The sequence below is a fragment of the Dermacentor andersoni genome, chromosome 4 (assembly GCF_023375885.2).
Source record: "Dermacentor andersoni chromosome 4, qqDerAnde1_hic_scaffold, whole genome shotgun sequence".
NCBI classification, from domain to species: domain Eukaryota; kingdom Metazoa; phylum Arthropoda; class Arachnida; order Ixodida; family Ixodidae; genus Dermacentor; species Dermacentor andersoni.
In genome coordinates this window covers 34,849,910-34,867,979 of record NC_092817.1, presented here as the reverse complement: position 1 = coordinate 34,867,979, position 18,070 = coordinate 34,849,910, and the positions used below count along the sequence as shown (strand labels likewise).

Here is an 18,070-nt window from a genome sequence, read left to right as displayed (position 1 = left end):
AGAGATAACGATAGCAAAAATGGCAACGGAGAGTTCACTGACGTCTGTCCATGTCCCTAAGCAAACAATATACATACTTCGAAGTTCTTATGCATTAGTGCAAGGGTCCTTCCCGCCCTAATTGGTTGGTACGTAGATTCGAACATACGTCACTGTACCAGTTTCGTATACAGTAAAGAGCATAAGCGCTTCGCTTCACACATACATTGCGTTTCAGTGAACACTTTCAAAAATTTTTAAAGGTTGCCTGTCGCAGATAGCACAATTATAGTCCATAGGCTCGTCAACTCGAAGAGGCGCACATTACTTACAAAAAAAGTTTAAATGCATAATCGACTAATTAAAAAAATTAGCTATTCAAGTTTTTAACTTATTAACGTGCGGAAATTATTACGAGTAAACCATGATTACGAGTAAACCATGTCGTGGTTTACTCGTAATCGTGTCGTCTCATTGGAAGTTCAAATGATGTGCGGCTTCCTTCAACCCTCAACTGGACATGCCAGGAGGATTGGAGCGATTGTTTCCGCTGAACGGCGTTCGTGTTGTCCACTTCTCTTCTCTTGTGTCCTGTCTGCACGCCTCGCCTTCTTTTGCAAAATGAATCCTTACCAATTAGCTCAGCTTTCTGTCGTTCTAAAATGTTGCAATTTACAAATTCTGGCTGTCGAGACTGCAAGGCATATCCACTTGAAAATAATTATGGGGATCACTACACTTAAAAGATATGCACTGTCAAACTTGCGGTAAAAATGCACTGTCGTTCCACTTACTTTCTTAACAAAACTCCGTTTTATGCACTGAAGCGCAAAAGTAAATGGAACGCCAATGCGTTTGTCTGCAAAGTTCGGGAATCAGTATCTCGAAAATGGTGTCATCCTGAGAATTCATTCCAAGCCTTGCGAATTGCTCTGCTAAAATTTGTACATTGCGATATGTGTCATACTGTAATTAGTTAAATAATTAATTGGTGTTTTTGTTAATTGGTTGATTATGCATTGCAATTTGTTGTGCAAGTAATGTCCGCCCCTTCGAGTAGAACAGCTCACCGACTGGAATTCTGCTATCTGCCACAGGAAATTAAAAAAAAGATCTTGAAAGTGCTTGCTGAAACAGCCGGTGTATGAACAACACTAGTTGCCATAAACGCTTTTCTATCACTGTGTCCACTAAAAAAGATCTTATATATATATATATATATATATATATATATATATATATATATATATATATATATATATATATATATATATATATATATATATATATATGTGTGTGTGTGTGTGTGTTAGTAATTCTCGCATTAAAAATGGTTCTTTATTTTTCACTAACATTCTTCTTTCCGCTGCATCTTTTGAACATAAGAATAATGTGGCAACATTTCTCAATTTCATGGCCACATTCGAACTCAGGAGAATTGCAGTGGCGTGTTCCGTACAGCAATGTGTTTGTATAACACAGTTCCAGTGGAATCCTGTAAAACAACGTACCTCTTAGTCGTGGCAGGTATTTGGTAATGCTGCTATGGTCATTCATTTTTTTAAAGTTTGTTGTTCGTGAGTTTCGTAAAACAGTGACCATTTTGCTCTATCATTGACAGGCCACTTCTCCGCAGAGCAGTGTGCAGACACTTCTTCCATAATATTCCCGATATCCAACTTCGGCAGTTGGATAGTACATCGATTCCTCTTTCATATCTTCCAAACCTGCACCAACCCACCGTGCATTACTAGACAGAGAGACGGTAAGAAAGGAAACAATGACGAGCGCTGACTTAAAACTTCCAGAAGCAGCTTTTTAATCCAGGAATGCCATGACGACCACTTCATTCAAAGAGCCCTATACGTATATAGAAATATTCACTTGAGCTATTAATTACGCCAGAGCAGCCAGCTAAAAAAGAAAGAAAGAAAGAAAGAAAGAAAGAAAGAAAGAAAGAAAGAGCAAATACTAGTGGCAATGCACACCAATAGTTTGCACACAAGTTCGCAGTGACGCCATCAGAATTGACAGTTTGTGTTCGCGTGTGGTAAATTGTTTGCCCACAAAGAAGGACGTCATCGCTTTATAAAGGAAGCCGAAATACAACTTATCAAGTTTCCATGGTCCGGTCTTCACAAAAAGGCTCTTAAGCTCCCCCATGAAAGTAGGAGAACAACTATGTTGGTCGATTTTTGCGCAGCACCTCAAGAACGTGTTGGGCCGGGACGCATGATTCGCAAACCGGTATGTCCGGACTCAGTCCTTAGTTCCTTTGGGGAATATACAAATTTTATTTCTAATCTCTGATGCTGCTCGTGTTATTAGCAAAGGCGGCTGACCAATGACAGAGAGCACTTAGGAACGAAAAGCTTTGCAGATTCGGCCCCTGAAATATTCCTGCGGTATATACCTTGAAATTGGTGACGTCATCCTAAGCTATTGGCGCGGAGGTTTCGGCGCGACATTCAAGAAATGGCAGTACTGGTCTCATTTTACCTTCTAATAATATCAACGTTTTTCCAAGAAATGAAAACACTATTTTCTTAGTTTAAAATAATTCGCCGTTGATATTTAGGGTTCCTCTAACGACGGTCGAAATGACGTGAACAGTAAAGAAAAGCACATCTCCTTATGAAATCCTCACGCTTATTTTTTCTTTCCTGTTGAACAAAGCTCCGGGAAAGTAAAATTATAAGCTGAAGACTTCGTCGTCTTCATTTATTCACCAGCTTCTCTCGCGTCTACGTCTTATGTGTGAGAAATGCTTCTTGACGAGAGACAAATTAGACGCAAATCTTAACGCACAGATAACAAAGAAGAGAAAGAGAGAAAGGATGAACAGGAGATAAAGACTACACCGCCCGTAAAGTTTTGCGCGCGTGAACTTTACGCTGTGCAAACATAGCTTCAGGCTGAATCTCAACAGAACGAGGATCGTTCTGCTCGTTGAGACTAACTTAATTTTAAAGCCTCGAAATACGAATAACAGAAAGCAAACATTATTTGTTTTCTTACGAATAACCCACGTGTGTGCATAGCTACGAGCGAAAACACCGCGGCAGCCTTTCGCATCGCACCCGCGCGCACGAGAGTTTCCCGGATACTTGAGGAATTCTAGGAGCGCCCGTAACGAACGCAAAGGAAAGATTCCTACTTCTCTCGGAAATTTGAGCGAGCTCCTTAAGTTTTCAGACGTTCCAGTAAGCCGAATCTTACTTCTAAAATGCAACGTGAAGCTTTGGATTGCCTTTCATTCGCTGCTTAGCAAAGGTACACTGTCACAAGGTAAAAAAGGAAAGAAAAAAAGATTACGCCTAATTAGTTCTCCGTATTCCGTCGAAATGCGAACAGGAGAACGAACAATCACCCACTTATCCGGTACAACGCAGCAGGCTAAAGAACGGAGTGCTTCTAAAGTATTAAGCGGGCAGTCTGGAACTCATCACCGAATAATTTATGAACGTCGACGCGACGGATTTTTTAAGCAATTCGGGGAAGGGTAGATGTAGAGTTCCTCAAAAGGAAAGGGAGAGGAAAGCTTTTCTTTTTTAACGCAAGCGCCGAGAGGTTCAATTTTAGATGCATTCATGTACCCAGCCCTACTGCTCTAGAGGAAAGCAAAGAAAAGGACGGGGGTGGGAGGGGGGGGGGGGGGGACGAAAGCGGAGCGTAATGAAGATGGGGACAAAAGTCAAGCGCTCGATATTTCTTGGTTTAGTTTTGCCACCGTGGTAGCTTGCACACTGCAGCAGGTGAGGTACGTTTCTTGGCACGACGTCTCTCCGTGTCCATGCTGCTGCACCGGATCCTGCGCCCTGTTGTGCGTTCAGGAAAGTTAACGAGGGGCTAAGAACAAAACAAGCACTACGTCGCTTCATAAAAGCCGCGTGCAAGCAAAACTGATAATGACAACCGTCAGGGTAGCATATTTGTACATTTATTTGTTTGCTTTGTCGCTCTAAGAAAGAAAGCAAGAGGAGGAGTGTCGTTAGCTAAAGGTGGACATAATCTTGTATATGTTTTCGGCAATTGCTCCACCTTACCGCCACTTATCAAGTGAGCTATAGTCTAGAGCCCGTCATGATGCACGGAAAGAAGACTAACGGCGAGCACGGATTTGAACCAGAGCGCACTATCCACTGCGTGCGCTACATAAATCCCACTTCGTCCTGATAGCCCGCCCACTCGACCCACCTTTCACACTCCGGCCTTTCGAGTATCGTGGAAGCCTCGGAGGAGGAGCCTAAACGCCCCTCTCCTAAATATAGCAATGCCCTAGCGGGAACAAAATAGTCCCTCGTGCTTCTGTGCCGAGTCATTCCACTCTTGAGTCAACGTATTAGGATTTTCTTACGTTTGTAGCGTATACGCTTCCGACAGTTTACGGAGGCCGAATCTTACGGAGGCGTGAGGAATCAGCACGCATAAGAGCAAGAAGAGAATAAAGATGGACTATGCGTGGCGTGCGCGCGCGCACGCTACAGCTGGCGGATAGAGAGAGAGAGAGAGAGAGAGAGAGAGAGAGAGAAACATTTATTTATCATGAGTTTGGGCGACTTCCTCGATAGTTTCGGATAACAAACGAGTTAGTTGTCCTCGTGAGCCGTTCCGACAGTGTCACATTGAGGATACCTTAACAAATAATAGTCGGTATCACCAACAGCTTGGCAGTGAAGACGCGATGATGATGCGCTGAGGCCTATATATAATCGTGCACGATCACATTGGCGTTTGCTGTGACCATGTGTGGATGGGGCACGGTTGGGTGTATTTAGGTCTGTGTAGTGCCTTTGTCGCACAAAGTTGGTGAGGTGAGACTACAAAAAATCGAAGTGATCTAAGACAGCCTGCTTCATTACATTTGTTTTTTCGTCTCGGAGAACCTTTCGCGTTGTCCGGAATACCAACTCTGAGCGCGCAAAACTAGGAGCAGTCTGGTTGCCTGCTACAACGGATGCGTGAGAATAGCCCCAGAAAAAAAAAAGGGGGGGGGGGGCACTTAGTTATTCGCACGTGGATGAATGCTAAAACCTTGCGGCCACCGCGCGATGCCTATGTTCTTCCAGCCGTCTTAATTTCACTTCGCCTTAATTAACACCAAAGGCCATGGGTTCGACTCACACCAAAGGTGGTCGGTTCGAGTGCCTTAATTAACTCTACCGTAATTAACTGTGAATAAATAACTTCGCCTTAATTAACACCAAATGTCGTTGGTTCGACTCCGACCAAAGGTCGAGGGTTCGTAGCCTTCTCGCACCTTCGGTGGTCACGCCAACAACGCCGGATTTTCCGCCTCGTAAGCCATATCATGCTTTAGCATTAAAGGTGATGGTGAAAGCCTACGGAGCGTAATTATGTGAGTCAGTAACGTATGCTGAATGCACTTGTCTAGGGATGGCCGGCGTTGTAGTAGTTCTGAAAGGCAGACGTGCCAACATGGGCACAAGTAGCGACAAAAACTACTACAGAAACGTGGACCGTCGACTATTAACTGAAAGGGCGCGCTGTGGAGGAAAAGAAGGAAGACACAGAACTCACCTGCGCATGCTCAATGTGAAGGCAGCGACACACCGTCAGTAATAGAAACGTGCGGCACCTCGTGAAAGATTACCGTTAAGCACGACAATTCATGCTTGTGAAAGATAATTCAGGGCTGATTTACGCACGTGCTAAGTTGAATTGAATTGTGGGGTTTTACGTGCCAAACCCACGATTTGATTATGAGGTACGCCGTGGTGGGGGACTCCGGATTAATCTTGATCGCCAGCGGATCTTTAACGCGCCCCCAATGCACGGGACATGGGCTTTTTTGCATTTCGCCCCCATCGATATGCGGCTGCCGCCACCTCGTGCTTGGCAGCGCAACATCATAGCCGCTAAGCAACTGCGGCGGGGGTAACTAATTAACATAAGAAATAGATTGATATACCAAAATTTTCCGCTTTGGATGCTCTAACGGATGCAATTTACAGAACTTCGATCTCTGTTCTTGGTGCAGAGCTACTAAATTGTAAACTTCTTGTTTCTACATTTTTTTCAAGCTTACGAATTTTCGAAAATTACTTTTAAGAAGTTCAGGCCTTAAATGAAAATTCCACTCCCAAAAGTAAACATAATTTAACTTTTTCTCTCAAATGCAACAATAGGCCCAGTGGTTGTCTCAGAAAAGTGTCTCTGCGTTTTACATGTATTTGAATAGGCGGCAACGGAGTCGCGCTCGTGCTAAAGACTTCTCTTACGCCCGAGGGCGCGAGTTCAATTCCCGGCCGTGGCAGCAGCATTTCGATGGGGGCCAAATACAAAAGCTACCGCGTACTGTGCATTGGGTGCCCGTTAGAGAACTCCGGGTGGTCAAAATTGATCCGGAGTCCCCCACTACGGCGTGCCTCATAATCAGATCGTTTCTCTTTTGTTACGTAGGATACCAGAAGTTAATTGATTAAATTGAACTGGCTACAAAGTGTCGCCACTGCCCACGCGGGTCCATGATGAACAGATTGGCGCTGAATTCTCTTGCACATGCGCAGACAAGCTTCGTGTCTTCCTCCTTTTCCGCCTCTGAGCATCCGAGCGACCTTTCAGTCGATAGTCAACGTTTGTGTTTTCTTTTTTTTCGTTTTTCTTGTGCCCGTGTTGGCATGCACGATTGATTGATTGATTGATTGATTGATTGATTGATTCATTCATTCATTCATTCATTCATTCATTCATTCATTCATTCATTCATTCATTCATTCATTCATGAATTTCCTTGTCGCGAGGACCGCTTCTGGCGATTTTCAGTGACACGAATGCCTACATCTTACTTCACCTTCAGTCGTCGTAAACATCGCGAGGCGCACATACAAAGGCGCACGTGTAACTTTAATGGACTCATGGTATTCCTGCGCTTCGTTTTAAACGACAAAACACATTTTACACGTGCCTTCTCTTTATTTTTCTATCTAAAACACTCCGCAAGACCACTATGAACATGCATCAACTATCCCCGTTTGCTGCGCTGCTGAACATTGCAGGGGCATGGAAAAGAGGGTGTGGTACTCATGTTACTCTTTGCATCTCTATTTCTTGTATGCGTTATCCTGTCCCGATGTGGTGCTCAAGTTTATTTTCTTCTCAACACACTCATCTGCAGATCTGCAGATGGTCGCGCACTTTTGCAGATATGCGAAGGCATCCTCATGCATCGCAATATTTTTCAAAAAGAGAACAGAACCACCACCAATCGAAAGTACTTCTTATCCCTGCAGAAATTTCTAACATTGCATTGAAAAGTAATCATAACTACAGAGAGAAATCTAACATCAAGAGTACATGACTAATCACATACCACCTGCAATTACAACACTTTACAATTAATTATTCCAATTATCCTCCGTCAATGACATAACGCGTATAACGTCGTGTCTATGAAACGATGTCTTAAGTCCCGCTTGAACCTAATTTCGTCGATCAAAATGCAGGCGTTGTCTAGGCGACATTGTGTTCTGAACAGTAGCAACAAATCCGAAAACACAGTGCGGCTTTTTCTCTTTTCTCTCAAGCGCTCTGCTTTCCGAAATGGCAGGCACTGACTTCAGATTCCACACATATTTGTTGTCACGCATGCGTCGCTTTTCCATCCCGGCGCATTCTGGTTACTCTCTCGGCGCTTTGAACTGTTTCCTGGATACAAAAGCGGAAAAAAAGAGAAAAGAACAATAAAGCAAACTATGAAAGTTCTATTCCAGAGAGACGTCTGCAAGTAACTTCCCTGCACTGGGCGAAACGCCCAGCTATCGACTTCCTTGCTGCGCTGAGAGAGAGAGAAAAAAAAACAGAGAATACGAAGGAAATACACTTTCACGCCAGCAGAACCCAGACCTGGCTCAGGCGTGTCTTCTCTCGCTATAGACTCCCCTCTCCTCCACACACACCGTTCCCGCGCGGCGGTCGTTTCTCTCGGGGCGGGTAGGGACTGGGCTTAACATCCTCGCCCTCGCCACTTCCCAAGCGCGCACTCTCTCTCCCTCCCCCTTATCCCAAACGCGCTGACGTCTCTCGCGTCGCGGTGCGCTGCTTGTCGCCGCCGTGCGCCACACCAGCGGAGCCTTCAGGTAGGCACACCGCATGCGCGCGTCCCGCGAAGGGCGAACAGCGTGCGGCTACAGTGCGGTGGTGGCGGCGACGGCATAGCGGTGACCCTTCGCTCGCACGCCAGGATTCGGGAAAAGAGGAAGAGAGAGCGACCACGGGGGGCGACAACTTCCCGAATCGATGCGCCAGCGCGTCGTCGTCGTCGCCGTCCCTGCTCCTCCTCCTTGCGTGGGCTGACGTTGTCGCTGTTAATCATGCGTACGGGGAGCCCGCCGTGCCCAAAACGCGCGCGCACCGGACACCGCGGTCTGTGGCGTGCGCGGCTGGCCGCGGATCGCCGGCCCGCCGTCTGACGGCAGGCAACCGACTCCTCGCGGGAAATTTGCCCGACACCGTCGCGACGCTGCCACGTCCTTGCCGCTGTCGTCGTCGAACGCTCTCCGTTGTCCCGTCGGCACGGACCAGGACATGGACTCCGCACAGACCCACGCGCCGCCGCTGTCACGAGGCCCGTCCGAGATCAGCTACCTGTTCGGAGGAGACTCGTTCGACAGCCGTTACGGTGAGTGAGAGAGCGGCGTGAACTTCGAGGTTAAAGAAGGAGCTGAGTTGAATCTCCGAGGAAGGGATTCACCTGTTGTTTAGCTGCGTGGTGCAGGAGGTGGCGACGAACATAGATCGCGCGGAATGATACCTAAGAAGGGATTTCCATGTGGGTGTTTAAGGAATGTTGTGCGGGCGGGGGGGGGGGGGGGGGGAATTCGCGACTGCCACTGTCAACGTGTCTTGGAAGAGGACAGCTGCACCTGTGGTGGCCCTGACGGTCTTGCTGAGAACGTTGCTTTGGTGTGTCACATTATTCTTTTCAATTTATTTTCCACTAGAGACCCTCATCGACTGTCTTTCTGTGTATTTATTCTTTGGATGGTCTTTATTTCGCAAAGCATTTAGTAAGAGATCGCCTATATACTAAGAGAGAGAGGAAGTGAAGAAAGACAGAGGGGTTAACCATACGGATGTCCGTTTGGCCAAAACCAGTTTTGTCAACGTAATAACCTTTTTTCTCAGCAAGAATATTGTCAGTTTTAGTGGTGAATTTCTAAGGAGTGTTTTATATTGTATACCAGCATGTTGTCTTGTGGCGCATTATGAGCGTTCGCATTGGAGCGGGTTTGATTCAGCCATCAGCGTGGCGTGCTTTAAGAAAATTGACGCTGGTGTTGCCGCGTGTGCCCTTATGTGCTACACTGCAGTGGAAAATTCCACAGACTTTTTGTTCAGTGTACCGTGTTCAGATTAAACTAATCTAAGACTTGCATGAGGGTCAGTAGAAAAAATTGTTCACGAATGTATGGTGGAAAACAGAGGCTTTGACTCGCTTTTGCTTTTAACACAATAATTTTTCTTTTCATCTGCTTTTATTCCGTTTTGGCCGGATGCCTGCGCCACAGCATCTGCCATGGTTTTTGCTTTTCTTCAGACATATATAAAATAGCTAGGTATCTTCGGTTTGGGTAGTGAACGGATGGTATGAGTAATTCGGCATGCGCATGCTACGATCTCTCTTTAACTAAGCGGGTGCGCCCATGCGAAGTTTAAGCTGCAACCGCATGCACGTACGCGCACACTTAGTCAATTGACAAGTTTAGTGCAGCATGGGTAGTGTACTCCCAGCCTCGTTTTAAGTTCGCCATTCTCACACTTTTCATGCCTCGTGTTTTCTTTGTAACTAAAAGCCGTGTGAATTTTGTCTCCATAACAATTTCTTCATATCAAGGGCATAGAAAGTGCCGTACTTGGATGTCACACCACTCCGCAATACCGTAATATTACTTGCGAGAACACAATATTAAGAAAGAGAGAAGATGAGGCTAAAAGCACTTTGAAAACTCTCAGCGCCGTACAAGCATTTTAAGTATACTATGGTGTGGGCGCCAATAACGATTACGAAGACCTACCAGCTACGTATGCAGAGTCTCGTATAGAAAATAAGAATTAAAGAAGGACGTTTGATGCTTTAACAAAGTAAGAAAGCGTTGTAAAGTCCATCGTTAAGGTATGTTGGCAGGCAAATCTGCGCTCAAACTTTACAGCAGTTACCAGAACAAGGGGCCATGCTCTACCAAACCTTAACCAGCGGTCGTTTACGTTCATTCATACATTTTTTTTCTCGCCTTCTAAGCGTACGCGCAGAGACAGCAGTTACTGCATGGTTTCGCGCTAGGAAGAAAACGCAACGCTGTGCCTCAACCACGCACTAACGCTTTCTCTCGCTATATTCGAGTCAGCGTAAGTTGTTTTTGACGCGAGTCATTTGACAAGCTTGCTGCACGACAGCCTCAGATTAGCCGTCCCGTCATCGCCACTGCGTTCGCGGTCCGGGCAGGATAATCTAAATTAAATGGAGCCAGATTTGTAGCGAAATTGCAGCAAGGTCTGCAAAGCCTCCCTGCCAACAGCGCTAAATGAACAGCGAGCGAGTCGGTGAAGACCAGGCCTCTGCATTGTTGGGCAACGAGGGCGCGCCTCCCTTGTGCTGGGCGGTATGCAAAGCACGGCACCGGCTGCCACTAATGGGTCGTTAGCTTCGTGGGCCTTCCGCACGGCATACTTCCCAGGCAGGGTAGTCCGGCATCGATATATACGGGTCGAGGTTGGGCGGAAACATATGTCGTGGCTTCGCGCAGTGCATTTAAAAGTGGCGTTTCCGATATCTCACCCTAAAACAACCCGGCTTCCAACATGGCTTTGGACCGGTATAGTATTTCTCTTGACACAATCTGTGAGCAGATCGTCGACCGCATTTGGCTAATGCTGCCTATTGCGACTTGTTGGTAATTCACCCTAGCATAAAGCCCAGCACGTTGCAGACATGGTAAAAAAAAAAAAAAAAACTAGACAGACTGGTCTCTAATTCACAAGCTGTCAATTAAAATTAAAATTATATTCTGGGGGTTTTGCGGGCCAACACCAGTGGGGCACTCCAGAAATTTTGAACATCTGGGAGCCTGTAACGTGCACCCATAGCACACCGACGTTTTACAGCGAAGGCTGTGTATGACTAATCTTCCGTAGCTTGTTCGGCGTCCGGCAACAGAAACAGACTTAGCGATTTCTAACAAACCGACACACAATGGGTTTTATCGTTTGATATGTGTGTCATCACGTACGGGTGCAGTGCGGCGGGGCAGATGTCAAAATGCGGAACAGATTAGAACGCTCGCATTGAAAAATAGCGTGACGTCAAGGTTATCGCAGAATATAAGCAGGAGAGGTATCGGGGCTAAAAACAGCTGCGTTATCGATGGGGCGGACACGTATAGTTCGTACACCCGAAAAACAACATGCGTACGAGGAGCGCCGGAGATAACAGAAACGAGAATGTAAACGGCGCCGGCGCGACACGACCACCGACAAATAACGTTCCCGCGATGTTGAACGAAGAAATGGCAACCATTCCACGCTGTGAAGATGGAATGGCGGCGAAAGCACTTTGCCTTTCGTTTGAGAGCTTTGACTGTCCTCAGCTATCGCTGCCATTCCACCTTCACAGAGTGGAATAGTTGTCAATCTAACCGGTCAGCGCTGCAACCACTTTGTGCTCGTCAAAAAGAAAGATGGCACGTGGCGTTTCTGCGTTGATTACCGCCACCTAAACCGATTCACTAAAAAGGACGTTTACCCTTTACCACCAATCGACGACGCTCTTGACTGTCTTCACTGTGCCAAATACTTTTCGTCCATCGGCCTTCGATCTGGTTATTGGTAGATTTCCATCGATAAGCAAGACCAAGAAAATACCGCTTTCGTCACTCCAGATGGCCTCTAACAATTCAAGTTTATGCTGTTCGGTTTATGCAATGCCCCCGCCACGTTCGAACGGATGATGGACTCTCTGCTTCAAGGTTTCAAATGGTCAACTTGCCTTTGTTACCTCGACGACGACGTCCTTGTGTTTTCTCCTACATTTGAGACGCACCTTGAGCGCGTCGCAGCTATCCTTGACGTCTACCGCAAGGCTGGGCTCCAATTAAACTCATCAAAGCGCAACTTCGGGCGCCGACAGATTACAGTGCTAGGCCATCTCGTCGATGCTTCCGGCGTACAACCCGACCCGGAGAAGGTTCCAGAAGTAACGCGTGTTCCTTTACCTCAGTCTGTCAAAAACGCCCGGAGTTTTGTGGGGCTCTGTTCTTATTTCAGTCGGTTCGTGAAATATTTCGCCGCAATCGTTCGACCACTCACTGAAGTTCTGAAGAAAGACGTGCCTTTAACGTGGGGTTCCCCTCAGGCTGTCGCATTTTCACGCATTGTCACGATTCTCACCTTGGGCCACTTTGACCCGTCCGCACCTACAGAGGTCTGAACCGATGCCAGTGGTTATGGGATCGGTGCCGTCTTATCGCAACGCCAACACGGACACGACTGCGTTATAGCCTACGTTAGCCGGCTCCTGACAACTGCAGAGCGCAACTATTCGATTACCGAGCACGAATGCCTTGCTCTCGTCTGGGCTGTTTCAAAGTTCCGCCCATATTTATATGCCAAGCCCTTCTCAGTAATCACAGACCACCATGCTCTCTGTTGGCTTTCGTCGCTCAAGGATCCTACTGGCCGGCTCGGTCGTTGGGCCCTCCGACTACAAGAATATCCCTACACAGTGACTTACAAGTCGGGACGCCAACACCAGGATGCAGATTGCCTCTCTCGCTGCCCAATCGAAGACGCGACCTCTACGTCTGATACTGACACCAACGCCTGTGTTTTCTCTGTTTTTCCACTGCTCTCTGTTTTTCCGTGTCGCCGACGAGCAGCGCCGTGACCTGTCCTTGCGTTTCATTATTGACGGCCTGGAACCATCCCTTGCCGACAGTTCCCTTCGGTTATTTACACTTCAAGATGGCGTAGTCTACCGCCACAACGTTCACCCCGACGGCCCTGCATTACTCTTTGTGACCCCCAAACACCTTCGATCGGCTGTTCTCCACGAACTTCACGGCCTCCCCACTGCCGGTCACCTGTGTGTGTCACGTACCTACGACCGGATCCGCCATCGCTTCTTTTGGCCAGGGCTAGCTCGCTCCGTTCGAAGATACGTAGCTGCGTGTGAGAAATGCCAGTGACGCAAGACATCATCGACGCTCCCTGCTGGATACCTTCAACCACTCGACATTCCCGAGGAACCATTCTTTCTTGTTGGTTTGGATTTACTTGGCCCTTTCCCTCTTCCTTCCTCTGGGAACTGGTGGATCGCTGTGGCCATGGATTACGCCACGCGCTACGCCATCACCCGAGCGCTTCCTACAAGCTGCGCCACAGATGTCACCGCAGTCCTGTGCCACGAGGCACAGGCTATCCACGTCATACCATCCGCAAACAAATGGCTTCACGGAGCGTCTCAATCGCACTCTCACAGATATGCCTGCGAAATATGTCTCTTCAGACAACACTGACTGGGACCTCGCTCTAGCCTTTGTCCCATTTGCTTATAATTCCTCGCGCCACGGCACACCCGGTTATTCCCCATTTTTCCTTCTGTTCGGCCGAGAACCAGCGCTGACCCTCGACAGAACCCTCCCTATTCACGCATCACTGACCAGTGAATATGCACTTGACGCCATCTCCCGCTGTGCCTACGCAAGGGAAATTGCCCGTGACCACCTTCTGAAATTCCAAGAGAGTCAAAGGCGTTTGTACGACCGGCGACACCGAGTCGTGCACTTCCCGCCTGGTTCTTTGGTGCTTCTATGGTCTCCGTCGCGTCAGGTCGGCCTGTCAGAAAAACTGCTGTCTCGTTACACAGGCCCATACCGAGTGCTTCGTGCCGTGACTCCCGTCACCTACGAGATCGTCCTGACGTCCCATCTGCTTTCCAGTCCAGTGATATCATGCACGTTACACGACTGAAGCAGTATCACCCTCCCAGTGATGACATTTAGACGCTCCGGGTCGTCGCTTCTGCCGCCGGGGGATTATGCTACGCGCGTGTGGCATTTGAATGTTTAACGAGGCGCGTGGGCACCATCACTCGAGAAAAGAGAAAGAAGGACGAACGGGGCTCGCGCAGAGAATCTAACCGGTCAGCGCTGCAACCACTTTGTGTACATAACCTGTAAATAGCTGCTCGTCTTAGTGACTCGTCCTTCGCGTAACCATATCTTCAACCTGACTGATTTATTCGAGAGATAGGCTCTGTATCATGTGGGGGCAATTAGTTTAGCCCAGCGTCTCATTGTATATAACGTTGTTAGGGTGAGAGAATAAATAAGATAGGGAAAAAAAATGCGACGCCATCAGCAACTACGTGCTATACTATCTGCCTATGACCATCTCATGTGGTGTATATGACCATCTCATGTGGTGTAAACGGCAATGGAATTCGTACTCCAGCGAAGAAATGGTAAAACATGATTAACCTGGGGCGATCATAAGAATAGTACAACGTCGCACAGTTTCTACATATACCTTCTACTTCTACGAGGAGTGTGCTGGGAAAAGTCGACTGGTCCTGGAGATAGCCCAGCATAACACGGTGCCTCAAAGCGCGATGTGTCAAGAGAAACGAAGTCGAGAAAGGAGCCCGTGGCGCACGCGCCAAGCGTTTCAATGTTGCGGTGGGAGAAACGTTTATTGCCAAAATATAAGACGTGGGGCGAAGCCCCCCTATATGGTATTTGGGCGGTCCCTGTGTGGAAAACGCCCTTACATTGCAAATGATAGTCCTTGTAAAGCTATCGTTTTAATCGCGGTGGCAATGATCCAGCGCCGATCTTTAGCTGTGATGCTGGTGAGCACCGTTTCCCAGCAGGACTGCGCCGTGGCCGGGGAGGGGGAATGAGGGAAGTGGGGGGGAGGGGGGCGTGAGGAGAGTGTGAAGAAATTCGCCTGGTTCAACACAGAGTTTACAGGATGAGCGGAGTTCTTTGGGTTACCAAGCATGAAGGAGGATGGGGTAGGGAGTCGTGCGAATCTGTAGTTGGCACCAATGTGTGACTTGTGGAATAGTAAGGGAAGGAGCTGGGGGTGTGCATTCTCGTCGGTTGTCCCGATAGTGAGTGAGAATATCTCTAAAGGTTAGCAGGCGTTCCCCGGTTAATGGAGTGTGTCCAGCTCTTGCCCAGAATGTGAGACCTCGGGCTGGGGAGTAGATCTCCTCGTTTCAAGGAAGGTGGGGGGGGCAGCGTGTTCTAAGGTCCACATTAGGGTTACCGGGTGTTTGGAGTGCCAGAATCAAAGCAGGCGAGCAGTAGCTTGGGAGATATAGCCTTTGGCATAATTGAATATGGTGGATTTGGAGTCAGAGATAATTTAGTGGCAGGCGTCGAAATGAGGGCAAGCGCAATAGCCGCCTCTTCTGCCGATCAGCGTTTCAAAGAGCTGGCTTGCCTTTTGAATGAGGGAAGTATTCGTGTGGTTCTGTGAATTGGAGTAAGTGCCAGAGGCTTCGGCACGGAGAATGGCCTTCGACCCCAGATGCTTTTGCAAAAATTAGGTGGAGAAATACCACAGTAAAATATATTGGTGTGTCACTTGAATTCTACGAACACAATGATCAGTACTGGCAACAAGTAAAAGAGGTGCGGCAAATAGTGGACAGATAGAAAGTGGCTAATTTGTTCTTTAGCAGTGAGAGTTGGTACGCAGTGCAGGAGTTATACTGTTCTCGCTTAAAAATTAAGGAATTTCACCGCCTATATGCGTGGGCTTCGAGCTGGGAGAGGAGTAGTCGGTCGAAACTGTTACGGCGCTTCAAAGGTGGGGGAGCAGGTCTGGGACACCTCTTTGTACGTCAGCTCGTAAACATATTTCAACTTTTTCAGGACGTCAGGGACCATTTCTTGCGCGCTGTTTGTCATATGAGAATGACCGAACCGCTGCAAAATTTTATTGTTGCCACATACAGCAATCTCAGAACCCTTACGGGCTTTTTTAAGGAGGTTGTCTCCACTGTGCGCTTCTTAAGGGGGTTCTTCAAAAGACCACCTAAATTCTGGCCAAGGAAAAAGTTGTATAGAGATGTATGCGGTACCTAATTTCCTGTGCCTTTATATATACCTCTTTGCAGGGGTAGCCAAGGCCAGAATATACTAGGAAGGTAAAGAGCATGCATATTTAACGAGGAGTCAAAACTCTTTATTTTTTATAATTTATACAGGAACGCTTTCAGTAAAGACAGTCTAGAAAAAAAATTTTTTTCTTTTCTTTTGTTTTTTGTACCGTGACACATTTTGTTTAATCTGTAATCGGTACGAGACAATACATCACGTTTTCCTTCATTGTTCGGAAGAAGGGTATTTTTGAGATGTTTTATAAAGGTCAGTGCCAGCTATTCGAACAAACTACGGAACGTTTTCATTCGTTCCTATCGATTCCAAACTATGGAATTCACTTCCTCAAATCTTGAGCATCCTGCCAGCAGCTCTACATGCCCCTTCGTAATGGGAATATGAGGAGGAAACTATGCAAACTTGTGCACTAGTTCTGAGTCCTTTTATGCCCTCGTCATTTCGTCTGCCTCTTCAAATGTACGCCTTCTAGAGTTGGCCACTCGGATTCGTTTCCGAGAAAGTATAAACGCCTCTGCAAACAGCGCAAGAACGCCCTCCGGAATAGTTGTCGAGGTTAGAGCTCTTGACAAAGGCAAGATAATTTTGATGTGATTACAATTACGCTAATTGGTACACGTTGCATATGTTTTTCGCATGCGTGTTCTCAGAACTCACGTGTTGATGATGAGTGAACTTAGAAATAAAGCAATAAGGAAAACAAAGCGATCGCGTGGCCTAGCGACTAGAGCCCGGGGCGGCTGTGTTCGACGGCAGAGGTTCATTTCCTCCATCAGTTACAGAATACTTTCTCTTTATTAAAGCGAAGCGAGATTAGGAACCTAGTAGTGATAAGAAGCGACGATCTAACCAACGTTCTCGACCGGCTCAGTCATACCTTGCTCATAAAAAAAGCTAAAGGACTATAGTGATTGCGGAATACGAGGCATCCCATGTAATTTGTACGTAGAAGTTAATGGTCAAAAGTTCAACATAATGACGATCAATGTTGGTGTCCCGCAGGGTTCTTTCTTAACCCATTCTTATTTTTCGTCTCCGCAAATGATCTGCTATCATACCTGTGTCAGGAGTGCGTGTTATGCGCTGATGATATTAAGGTATTCATTACAACTGGAAAAAGAAAGAGAACAATAGTGTGAAACATCAGTCGAAACAATACAACGACTTTTTTTGTGGTTTTTTTCCCCTCGCACCTTCAAATTAGTTACGTCCTTGTTTTAGGTGAAAAAAAAACGTGTCTGAAATCCAGATGCATTTTGCATTTGAGCAATGAATTGCTGCTGTGCGCACATGAAACCAAGTTTCTTGGTGTATCATTAGACATTAGCTGTCGTGGCACGGACACGTGGACCAAGCGAGTAAAAAAGTACAAAAGAAGACGCCGATACTATACAAATTGCGAGACATTTCCTCCCTCAAAATCCTACTACCCCTTTATTAATGCTTCATCCATCAATATTGCCATATGATTAACGCCACTGCTGCATATGGTTCAATTAAGCCTTCGAAGTACTTCCCCTGAAGGACGCCCAAAACGCCGCCTTACGTATTATCCTGTTTCTAGGCAGGCTTGGCTCTATCTGTAATGCTCTCTTTACTAAACAAACATTCTAATAGTAAGTAAAATTAATGAACATCGGAAAATCATTCTAACGTATAAGATGCTTCACATAATCCTACGCTGTGGGGTCATAAGTTTGCAGCATCACGACGTCCGACGGAAGAATCACTTGTCATCGGTGCAACTTGAAGTGCCAGCTATTCGAACAAACTACGGAGCGTTTTTGTTCATTCATAGCGATTCTAAACTATGTAATTCGCTCTCTCAAATCATATCAAGCAAAAGAATAATAAATTCCTTTGGAATCGAATTACCTTTCCTTCCCATGGAATATAATTAAAAGTACCTTTGTGCTAATTAATTTCATATTTCTTCAGTTCTTGCA

At 46.7% G+C, this 18,070-nt stretch overlaps 1 protein-coding gene across 2 annotated transcripts in view; it reads left to right on the top strand.

Moving 5' to 3' along the window:
• LOC126536907 (solute carrier family 35 member F3-like) overlaps positions 1-18,070 on the top strand; it is a 203,970-nt gene that overhangs the window by 126,802 nt on the left and 59,098 nt on the right. The window contains exon 1 of one of the 2 annotated variants that reach the window (XM_050183959.3): positions 8,168-8,620. The exons of the other annotated variant lie outside the window; for it this stretch is intronic. Within the exon in view, the coding sequence (XP_050039916.1) occupies positions 8,527-8,620 (94 nt within the window). The 5' untranslated portion in view covers positions 8,168-8,526. Of the gene's footprint in view, positions 1-8,167; positions 8,621-18,070 lie in introns of those variants that run through there. 2 annotated transcript variants of the gene reach the window in all.